This window comes from Drosophila nasuta, chromosome 3, assembly GCF_023558535.2.
Source record: "Drosophila nasuta strain 15112-1781.00 chromosome 3, ASM2355853v1, whole genome shotgun sequence".
Lineage (NCBI taxonomy): Eukaryota > Metazoa > Arthropoda > Insecta > Diptera > Drosophilidae > Drosophila > Drosophila nasuta.
In genome coordinates this window covers 13,187,518-13,199,090 of record NC_083457.1, presented here as the reverse complement: position 1 = coordinate 13,199,090, position 11,573 = coordinate 13,187,518, and the positions used below count along the sequence as shown (strand labels likewise).

The 11,573-nt window shown below is 38.7% G+C and overlaps 1 protein-coding gene across 1 annotated transcript; it reads right to left on the bottom strand.

Moving 5' to 3' along the window:
• Nucleotides 1-8,433: 8,433 nt before the first annotated feature.
• LOC132790995 (transcription initiation factor TFIID subunit 7-like) lies at nucleotides 8,434-9,333 on the bottom strand. The gene is made up of 2 exons (XM_060799767.1): nucleotides 9,091-9,333; nucleotides 8,434-9,035 (listed from the first exon to the last, which is right to left on the bottom strand). The coding sequence occupies exons 1-2, from the start codon at nucleotides 9,187-9,189 to the stop codon at nucleotides 8,511-8,513; spliced, it is 624 nt and encodes a 207-aa protein (XP_060655750.1). The 5' UTR covers nucleotides 9,190-9,333; the 3' UTR covers nucleotides 8,434-8,510.
• Nucleotides 9,334-11,573: the final 2,240 nt, after the last annotated feature.

The window sequence follows — 11,573 nt, the reverse complement described above, 5'->3', positions numbered from 1 at the left end:
TCATTCGCTCATTCGGTCTCTCACTCAGTCTCTCGCATGTCTCTTTGCGCTTGTGTGAGTAATATATATTGCTGAAAATTAAATTTTAATTATTCATGTATGTTGCTGGTAAATTTTAATTAAATGTTTTTATTTGCCACCCACTGCTTCCCCTTTCCGCCTCTCCAGCGATAGTCAACAGCTGTACGCATGACTTTCATGCGGATCTGTTTAGCTTATTGTTTTGCAATATTTACGCGACTTTCTGGCTAAGGATTAAGCTGCTCTTTGCATCCTAATTACACATATGCAAATATTTATTTACATCGCAGCAAATATTTATATCCGACAACATCGAAATTGAGGCCATGAAAAATACTCATTCCCCCAATTTATAATTTATTATGATTATTATTATTTTACAATTTCTTAGAATTCTATATTAAAGCCTGTTTTGCATGTGGGCTGATACATTTTTGGGGATTCCCATTCAGCATTTCAACATTTCAAATAAATTGTTTTTACTGACGAGTATAAGTATTCCATTTTGTTCTGGCGTTGACTTCAAGTGCCTGGTGATTCATTTGAATGCTCTCACATTTCTCTCTATCTCTCTCTCTCTCTCTCTGTCTCTGTCTCGCTCATTCCCTCTCTTTGTTTTTCAATGCTAATATATGCGATTGTGTGACTTCAGCTGCCACAAAACGAATTAATCTCTAACAGAAGCTTACCTACTCGTCTCTTTTTTGTTGCTACTCGATTGCCAATCTCTTTTTGCTTCTCCTTTTTATACACTTAAATTGTTGCAGTGGTCAATGGTAATTAACGTCAATTTCTTGTAGAATATTTGGTTTTATACTCATTACACATAGAAGGATATTGTAAAAGGAATGTATGTAACAGATAGAAGCAGGCATCTCCGACCTCATAATATAGCGTTAAGATAAAGTAAAAATCTTAAAAGTTATTCATGAAATAACTTTTTATGCTTGGTATATTTTAATGTAAATATGTAATTTTTTGAGTTAATTTAGTTGACAATCTGATATAATTTGTACTATATGATATATTATTTTATAAATGTAGTAGTATATCGTAAAATCAAATGTAAATTTCATTATATTTCAGTATTTTTCGATATGTATATTTTAATAATAATATCAATCTTACATATTTTGCATTCTATGGTATACGAGTATTAAGAATGTAGAAGCATATTGATATATCAAACATAAATTTCAGTACTTCGCAGTATTTTTTGATGTATAAATATCAAACATAAATTTCAGTATTTCGCAGTATTTTTTGATGTATAAATTAGGTATATTTAAATGATAATAACGTATTTGTTTCATTTTTTTAAATCAGGTTATAGTTTGAACACAATCCATATATACTGAGCAGTATAAAGTTTCCAGTATAATTCAGTATTTTTTGATATTTAAAGTTGGTATATTTTAACGATAATACTACACCCTTTTGCTTTTATTAAGAGGTATGTATCTCACAGCTGAGCACAATCGACTGCGGCTTATTTACCAGTTTGTATTTAAATGGAAATTTACAAGCTGCACTTGCCATTAATATTGGTTTCTATTAACGTCTCTGCAACAATTGGTAACTGCTGCACAAAGATAATTACACAAATGTCTCTTTGCCAGGACGCCTTTGCAAGCTGCCTGCCTCAGGTTATTGTCCAGTTGCAGCTGCAACGCCATCTCCAACTCCAACTCCAACTCAATTTTGCAATTGCTGCTTTATAGTGCTGGCTTCAGTTCCAGTTTTAGATTGCATCGCTGCTATTGCCCACAAAATGGGCAACCGCCAATTGCACAATGGGCCTGCATGTTCGTTCGTGTTGTTCACGTTGCTGTTGTTCAACGGTGCTGTTGCTGCTGTTGTTCGCCTGTTTTTTTGTTTTTTTTTTTGTGTGTGTGCTTTTATCCTGGGGATAGCAAATGATTCCTAAATTTGCCAGCAGTCTCGCTTTTGTTTAGCAACGTTTCGCGCTTCGTGTGCAATTTCAATTTTCCGCCAGCGCTTTTTGCCATTCGCCATTCGTATTCGCATTCTCATTCCCATTTCCATTGCCATTTCCTTGGGCCGCCTTTTGTGGGGACACACAAAAAGATAGAGACTGACTGAATTAGAGGAGGATGCAGAGAAAGAGAGAGGTGGGGAGGCGGTTGCAAAAGAAACATAGCTGCGGGTGCTTACAGAGAATGCTCGTAATCGGATTCGACTAGTTAAATTCATTCACTTTTTCATCGCTCTCGTAAACTGCGCACAAAATGGCCAATGAGCCCGTACGGAACACAGATGAGATGAAAATGCACACAAGATGGATGAAAAGTGGTTAGGGAAATTTTCGAAAAACTCGTCTAGCTACCCATTAAATCTCAATTATGTTGGCAGAAAAAGGGCCAAGCGCTGATGTCATTATAATGAATTGGACGCTGACTTCGTCTTTGAACCTTTTTTTTTTTGGGTTTTTGGTTTTTTGTGTGTTGTATGCGCAAATCATTTAAACTTATGTATGTCGAAGCAAACTTCCGGTTCGCTGGTCGCCCACAATTGTTAGCCAGGCTAAGCTAACAACCAGTCAGCTGCTGGTAGCCAAGAACATCACATGGCATTAGCGTTACCTTACTCCTGTGCTCAGGCCAAAAACTGAAAGCGAACCAAACCGAATAGAACAGAAGCCAAGACAAGGGAGCCCCAAGTTTCTTTTCTAAAATAACAGAGCCGACAAAGGCCGCAGGCGCTGGAAACAAGCAATACCCCTTAATCAAAGAACAGCAGGTGAGCAGTGCTCGACTTAAAACTGATTAATTAAAGTACAAAATTGCAATTGAATAATTAAAATATTGTCACTGCAAAGTTGCTGTTTATTATTTTATCTCTTTTATATTTAAGCCAAATTTCTGTTAGTCGTGTATATCCGATTTGCAGTTGAGGCCCGAGTGGGCGCTTACAACTTGCAAATAGAAAGAAAAGTTTCCTTTTGTGTAACTTTTGCGTTTGTTATGTTTTAATAGGAGCAAACTTGGTCTCTGCCAATTTATTTGTTCCTTTGTTTTGCCAAATTCGTGGTGTGTGTATTTTACTATACTATGTTGTGTGTGGGTGTGGGTGTGTGTGTGTGGGTGTCTTTCACAGCCAAACACTTCCATTTCGCACGTAGAGGTAGAGAGTAGACCATTTTGATAACTGAATAATCCAATGATTGTGCCATAAATTTAAGACTGTTTTATTGCCCCTAATTTGACAGAAAATAGCGAACAAAAGGGTTTCGTCCATTTGATTGCTGAACCAAGAACAGAACCGCATTATTCGTGTTTAACCAGCTAATGCATTCACGCAAGTTTCACGCTCGAATACGAGTGTGAATACAATGAGTCTCTGAAATGGGTGCTATCAAAAAAACAGAAAACAGAAAACAAAAAAAAAAAAGAAAACAGAAATTCTGCTTAAATGTTGGGAACGTGCTTTTTGCGTAACTTGTTTTTATCGCCGTGCAAAAACACATTCATAAATAAAAACTTTTGCTGCACTTTTGCTGTGCTCAGAGAGTTATGCTGCTGTAGTGAAAGGATAAAAACTTCTACTTCTACGCTTTGCTGTAGAACCTTGAAACCCTTTTGCTTGTAAAATGCATAAGTGCATGGCAATTGAAGATTATATACTACTATGTTGTTGGCCCACCAACAACAACAGGAACAACAACAACCACTGTTGTTGTATCTTTTGCAACTGATTTTCTTCCTTTCTCTGTGCTTTCACTATTACTTTGCTTTGCTTTCCTTTCGTTTCCATTCATTTCATTTGCTCTGTTCTACCAAATGTCGAACCAGGTCAGAAGTACTGTTGCTGTTGTTGAAATGACCAAGAGATAACAGTCAACACAGCAGTTGGAAACTGCATGAAAGGCAATCAACTACATTCATTCACCAAACTGACAAGTCTTAACATGTTCATCTCGTAATAAAACTAGAAGCGTCAGTTTGTCTCTTTTTATTTAATTCTCACTCACTATTGTTTGCCATTTTAACACAATTTTCGTTGAATTGGCGTTGAAAAGGTGTCCTCTGTTTTGTCAAAAAAGAAAAACGAAAAAACATTTGCAATATTGTTCGACGAAAATTAATAAGAAAATTCCAAGTGGATTGAATTCAATCCAATAAATATATATCTTCGTCTTCGGCTGCCCCACCGAAAACAAGTCCTGGGAGAGAAATAAATAGCGACAGGAGAGGAGAGTGAGAGGTGAGCGAAGAGAGGAGATAGCTTAAAGCCTGGAGTTGGAATGGACAACATGCTGTCCATGCCACAGCGTTTTCGCCTTGTGTACCAAGAAAAATGTTGCATGCCACTTGGATATTTAATGGTGTTCGCTGCAAATACAAAATACGACAGCGAGCAGAAGAAGAGTGCGAGTACTCAAACACAAATACAAATATATGGTACAAACGACACACACACAAGCACAAGTGCGCATATAAAGCCATAAGTATACGTGAGAAATCAAAAATGTTGCGATAAGCACAAGGACTTGCTACTATAGTGTGTGTGTTTGTGTGTGTGTCCTTTGGCTTTTGCTTTCACTAAGCGATTGGGAGTGTGTGAGTGCGAAAGGACTACAACAAGGATTATCGAGCACGTACCAAAAATCGAATCGAATCGCATCGTATCGTATCGTATCGAATAGAAGCACAAATCGAACCGAGTCGCATCGAACTTCAAATTTAGATTGAAGTGGCTCGCGACGAGGCAGCAGCAACAACAACAACAACAGCAACAATAAGAAAAACAGCAACAAAAAATGACGCAAGCTGGGAAAGCTTCACCTTGTTAGCGGCTTGTTTGCTTTTCAATTTCGAGCTGAAGCCGAAAACGGCAATAAATCCTGTCCCAAGTGGGCGCACCGAGTACTCTTCCGCATCCTTCACAGGCGCGTCAAGTGCAAGCAATGCTTGGGAGGGGGGAACTCTCTCTCTCTCCCTCTCTTACCATCTCTTTCCCTCCGTCGTGTGTTGCTCTCCAACTTCTTCTCTGTTTTCTTCCTCTATCCATGCCACTTGCATGAATTAAAATGTGACGCTTGGCATCCTCTGTGAATACGTTGCTGTCTGAAGTGTTCACCCCCCTTTTGCTTACCCCCTCCACGCTTCACTTCCTGTTTTCCATATCCTTTCCTGCCACAGAAATTGGCTGCCCTCGCGCTGCATGTGAGCATTGTGCATGCCACGCTTTGCATTTGAACACCTTGAGTCTCACACACACACTCACACACATGCACATCTGCAGCGTCGCCTGCATTATTTAAATCTTTAACAGCGCAGATTCAAGTCTTTTCACCCCGATCGATGACTTGGCTTATGGCTTAAAGCCATCCGAGCAAATCCTTTCTGAGATTGGTTGCGTATAATTGAGCATAGAGCATATCTAAGTATTGTCACCATCGATATTGGCTTGAAAGCTAACGCTTGTCTATATAGTAGATGCATCTATTGTTAACTATGGGAATGTCTAAGTAACTGGAATATCAATTTATATTCACAGCGACATCTACAGAGAGTAGGTTCTAATTTGAGAGAAAGGCAATTACAAGATTTGCTCTGTCAGGATTGACTATTCTTCTTATAAGAAACAAAAACAAATGATTTCAATTTAAGAGCTTTTGATTATTTAGAAATGATGAATTGATGACCGAAATTTTGTGTCAAGAATTCTTTAATCCGGTTTTTTTGATTTTATGAATTTTGCAATCTGGTAATTCTGGTTGAGAAAACTTTCAATCTAGAGTTCTAGTTTCAAAAATATTGAGTTCTCGTTTCAAGATCGAAAAATCCTCAAACTCAATATTTGGATTCTAGTTTTTAGAAAGTCATATTTTATTCGGATTTACAGATATTGATATTTCATTACCCTTCCAAATATAAATCTAATATTCCTACGTATCCACCTATCGTTCGCTTTTACCTAAATCGCATTTATAAATATTTATTTATTCAATTGTTATGTACACCCTTTTTCAAAGATACTTTCGCATATTTCTCCATTCTAAAGCTAAAATAGTAATAGTTGAAAACAAAATTGAATTCACAGCTGGGGCAGCGGCAATTGATGCACGATGTACTCGTATAATAAACTGCTGAGGAGCAAAGTGAATACTCGTAATTTAAAGCGAACATATCAAAGGCATTTCTCCAGCTCATCGAAGTATTCATTTCGATGCGTTGACTGCGTGGGATCGTGGCAATAAAACAGTTTGAGCAACAGTCGAAGCAACGTGAAGTCAATCAATTGTGGCGATTTGCTGCCAGCAGCATCAACATCTGGCTTAGCTTCAACTGCTGCTCCATCTCTATATCCATCGCCAAACTCTATCGCCCATCTTCATCTGGGTTCGTCCATCGAAATAAACAATTTATCTGCATGGCAAACAGTTGCCACTACTTAAGCCCGGTTGCGATGGTCTCGAGTAATAAATATTGCAGGCGTCATTTGTATGCTGCGCCACGTGTTTGCGACTCTCAGCTGGTGTTGGGTTAGTTTGAATGAGGCACAGCGCAGAGAGTATAACCTGGTTGAAGTTCAGGTCCATGTTCATGTCCAGGACCAACATCAGACACAAAATAATGTGATGCAAATTTCGTGTAATCATATGCAAAGTTGCCCGGCGCACACAGACTACCTAAAGAACGTGGGAGGTTGCAACAAGAATGGGGGAAGAGGTTTGGTTGTGGGTATAGAAAGGGGAGAGGAGGGGGAGTGGAGCAGCGTCAACGACAACGAAAGTTTATGTTCTCGACAGCTGGTGTGATGGGTGACAGGAGGCGTATCAAGGGTTTACGAGGTCAGTGAGATGTCAAGAGGTCGCTGCTGCGAGTAACTTTGCATACACTGAACAAAATTCAAAGTAAATGCAATCGAGTGCACTAAAAATTAGATTACTTCAAAATAGTCCTTTAAAACATTTCTTTCTCAAAACATAACAATTATTTCAATAATTTATAATCGAACTCACCACAAATTTCGCTCAGTGCAGCCACTTGCCAGTGCATAACGAACTTACGTGCCCGCATAAATATTCATTAATTTGGTGGCAGCGCCTTTTCGTGTTGCAAGTAACGCTTATAAGTTAGACAGAGCCACAAGAGCAGTACAAACACATGCATTCAATGAAAATTGTTTAAACAATTTAATTGACGTTGGGCAATGAATAGGCTAATGAGGCCAAAACGTGCAGCATTTTCCAGAAGTTCCTTTTAGCAATTTAAGGAAATTGCTGCGCCCTAACACGAAATTTGCAAAGCATCTCATTAAAATCTACTTTCTCAAATCTACTTCTCTTCCCATCCCCCAAAAAGAAGTGGACGCAATCTGGGTCAGGGACAGCATCATCATCATTATCATCAGCAACTGCTTCTACATCTGCATCTGCTTCTACATCAGAAGCAGCTTCAGATGAGCTGCAGATGACATCTAAGAAGACGAGAAGGGGGGAGATGAACGAGAGACGTGACAGACATGCGACACTACATAAAGTGCAATATCAAAACTTAACCAGTTGCAATCTGTCCAAAATTTGCGTTTTCAATTAGGCCGCAAAGTGCAGGCGTTAAACTTTGATTAAACGAATGGCGTCAACACAATTAGGTCGACCCTGCAGTTAATTGACACACAGCTGAACAAACACAACCAATGCAGCACCTGCAGCGCCAACAACAACGACAACAACAACAACAACAACAAGGGCTGCAACCGCCACCACCACAACACCAACTACAAAAACAACAGTTGTAATAGAACAACAACTACACAATAGTATTACAAAGTGGGAACCGCACACACCCGAGGTACAAGGCACCTCGTTGGCGCCATTGCAAAGCCACAACACAAATCTTTAATGCCGATTCAACCGCATATGCGATTGTGGCACTGCCACAGTGTGTTCCATAAGTTAAAATCAGATAAAACCGATTGCATATTCATATATCTAAAATAACAAGTCGTTAAATAAGTCTAAACTATTCCTGTGAAAGAGAATCATTAAGAAAATTTAACGAATTTTCCAAAAACAAATTGAAAATCAATTATAAGAACAAGAACCAATATATATTTTATTGTTATATTTGGAATGTAGTAGTGTGTTGATACACAAAAAAGTTTATACCTAAAATACAGCTTTTATAGCTTTTTTTATATACTCGTATTTACAGTTTTGCTCTTATTAAAAATTAACAGCGAGTATCGCACAGTCTAGTACGCTCTACTGTAGCTGAATGTACTCGTAATAGAGCTTAAATTGGTATGTTATCTAAAGCTGTTTTTTTATATATTGTTTTTTTTTTAGTGCAACATTTTCCTAGCTGTTTGTTAATTGAAGTAACATAGATTTAATACAATTTGTAAATCAGCTAAGTTTAAAATAATATTAGTTATTATTCAAAGTCCAACAAATTCTTGTTAACTTCTTCAGATAACACATGTTTATTCCCATTGATAAATATAATGCGAGTTATTATTTATGCTGTATTAACTTCTTGAAAGTCATTTTCGGTTTCTTCTTCATCCGAATCGCCATTGTCGGAACTAAAATGTAAGTCGACATTTATTGCTGCCTTATCGGCACGTATCAATCGCTTGACCATCTGAAGAGTCTCCTGCTCTGATAGCTTGTTGCTCTTCGACTTCTTCTTGTGATGCTTGCGATAACGTTTACGAATATTTCTTGTCGGCGGTGTGAGACCATGTGGCAAAATGTTCTCCTCGTCAATATGCTCCACTCCGGCGATTCTTACCTCCTTGCTAGGCTGCGTTGTCTCGCGATTGCAGATCAACATTTCACTTATGTTGGCTACCTTATAGAAATTCACATTATCGGTTGTCTTATAGCTATCGACAATTGTCGGCAATCGCACCAATTTTCCCTGTAGAATCTCGTTGTTCGCAAAGACGATGGCCGAACGAAAGTCAAGATCCAAATGTAATGATAATTTATTGCTTACTTTTCCAGCAGTAATTGCTTCATGTATACTTTTAGCAATGTCCTGCCAAAAGCAAAAATTTCATTTCAATTTCATTCTCATTTTGCATTCAACTTACTTCGGGAAAACGTATAATAAACTGTTCTTCCAATTCCACTTCATTCGTCTCTTCATCACTACAGCTCGGCTCCGAATTCTGGTAATTATTCGCCAACATATTTTCTGCTCAATTTTTGGCCCCAGCCCAAGATGTATTAATGCTGACGACAATGTGAAAACTTTTGACAGCTTTGACAGCTTAATTGCAAAAGTGTTGATTAACGTCTGACCTTCAGTTATCGGCAAGTGTCACGTCAATAACATACATGACATAAAATGTACTGATTTTTGGTTTGTTTGTTAATTTTGAAATAATGTACGAATTAATGTGAGACGAAAGTTATTCGTAAATTAAATTGTTTAATAGATATGTATGATAGTAAACCAAAGACCGTAAATGATGATTATCGTTGCGATATGTAAATAATATTAGATAATCTCCTGAAACGATCAGAATGTTGCGATCGTTTTAGGATCTTTTCAAAATTAATTATTATTAATGAGTATCTATTATGAATAGTAAAATTCTGATCCTCTCAGGATCTTGCTTCATTAATAATGATTAGTGTTGAGTAGTTTTTAAAAAGATCATCATAATGTTTAGTGTTGAGTAGTGTTTAAAAAGATCATCATTCTTGATAAACAAAAATGAGTATATTCCCATTTGAATTGAGTTCTTAATCAAAATAAAAATTGATTTAAATTACAGCTATTGTACATTTTATGGATTGCCCATAACTTTAAAATACTCTTTTTTTATAAGTATTTTTTCCATTTTAACCCACTGTGAAGGGGCAGCTTGGCAAGGGGTCGACAATTGTACGCTGGCCGCAAAACTGTATTGAAATTTGCGGTCAATGCAAAACAAATCTCAACTCCATTGAATGGCTACCATGAAGTGGAGAAGGACAATGTTGCTGAGGGGCGAAAAGAGCCAAAGAGAGGGAGAGACTAAGAGAGAGAGGGTGAAAGAGTGAAAGGGAGAGAAAGCAGTTGAGTGAAAGGCAATTGCGATTTGTGTTTTCAATTGATTTGCTTGAAATTGCATTTGGCATTGCATTGGCTATAGCAAATAGGCCGCAATCGAGAAGGCAGCCTTTGTAGAAAGCAGCCAGTCTCCGCATCCGCATTGGAATACTTGTGGTCGACTGTTAATCAAAGTATTGTCGGTACAAACACGGAGAGAGCCAGTCAAAGGCCTTTGGTCAAATGCAGAGAGACAGGCATGCCTAATTTATGGGCAACATGGCATTAAGTTAATTATTTATGTTTGCCCAAACCCAGATCCAGACCCAGACCCTGGAGAGCAACAACAGAACAAGTTGCTTCAAGTCGCTGTCTAGCTCCAAAAAAACAAAAACTGAAAAAGAATGAAAGAAACAGTGGCGACAGGAGCCGCCTGGCCAAAAAGGACAACATGGACGACACGGCACTCCACTCCATTCCACTCCCAAGTGTTGTTCTTTAATTTCAAAGTGATAAAAAATTAACACGACAGCAAGAGAACTTTGGTCCGCCCCTCGGGGCGTCCAAAATACTTACACACATTTCCCCTCTCCACATCTGGGCAACAAACACTTCAAGTGTAGCTGGCGAGATGAGAAATTGCCTCTTATTGGTGTCTGCCACTGCCATTAGTGCGTCCGTCTTGGTCGCAGTGCCAAATGTCCCGCAGCCCACATCCGCACACTTGAGGTGAGAAAGCCGAGATGGAGACCAGATAGATAGCTAAAGAAACGCAGAGAGAGAGAGTGAGAGTGAGAGAAACAAAGAGAAGAGAGCAAACTGGGACGTGGGCGTGCTTTAGCTGTCAGCTCTGGAAATGATTTATATTTGTTATTAAATTTGCAGTAGCATTTGAATACGAAATATATAGAATACGAAATGCGGAATACGGTATACGGCAGTTGGGAAGCCCTGGCATTTGATTGCTATTATTTGCCGACAGAATGAGGCCAATGGCGCCAGCCATGGGGATTTTCCCGGTGGTCGTAAAGTAGCCTGCCGCATTCCGTATATTGAAAAGTTGCCACTCAGCGGCAAGTGGACAGGAAACGGGATAGACGTTGCCTTCAGCCCGCAATTGACAAATGAAAACTTCTCACAAATTTTTGCTAATGCTAATGCCGCTGCTGATGCTTTAATGCCTCGGTTTTTTGCTGTTTGCTTGCTTTAAGGAATCTCGGCGAAATGTGGTGTAGAAGGCATTTGATTACAGGGAGCCTGCGGCTAAATATCAATCAGGCTAACAAGCTCTACACACAACAGCCAGCTGTTCCTTGACTCAATGGAGCTGTCATCTATCACTGGTCGCCTCCCTTCTCTGCCTCCTCACATCTTTTCAAGATGTTGGCAAGTTTCCTGTATCCGGATTTTGGATTTACAGACTGACCAGCTGACCAATTGCCAATATTGGCGGTTGGAGGAAGGACGTGTGTTCCAATTTGAGAACAAAATCAATTTCAATTATGCATAATAATAGAAATTATTGAAGATTTATAT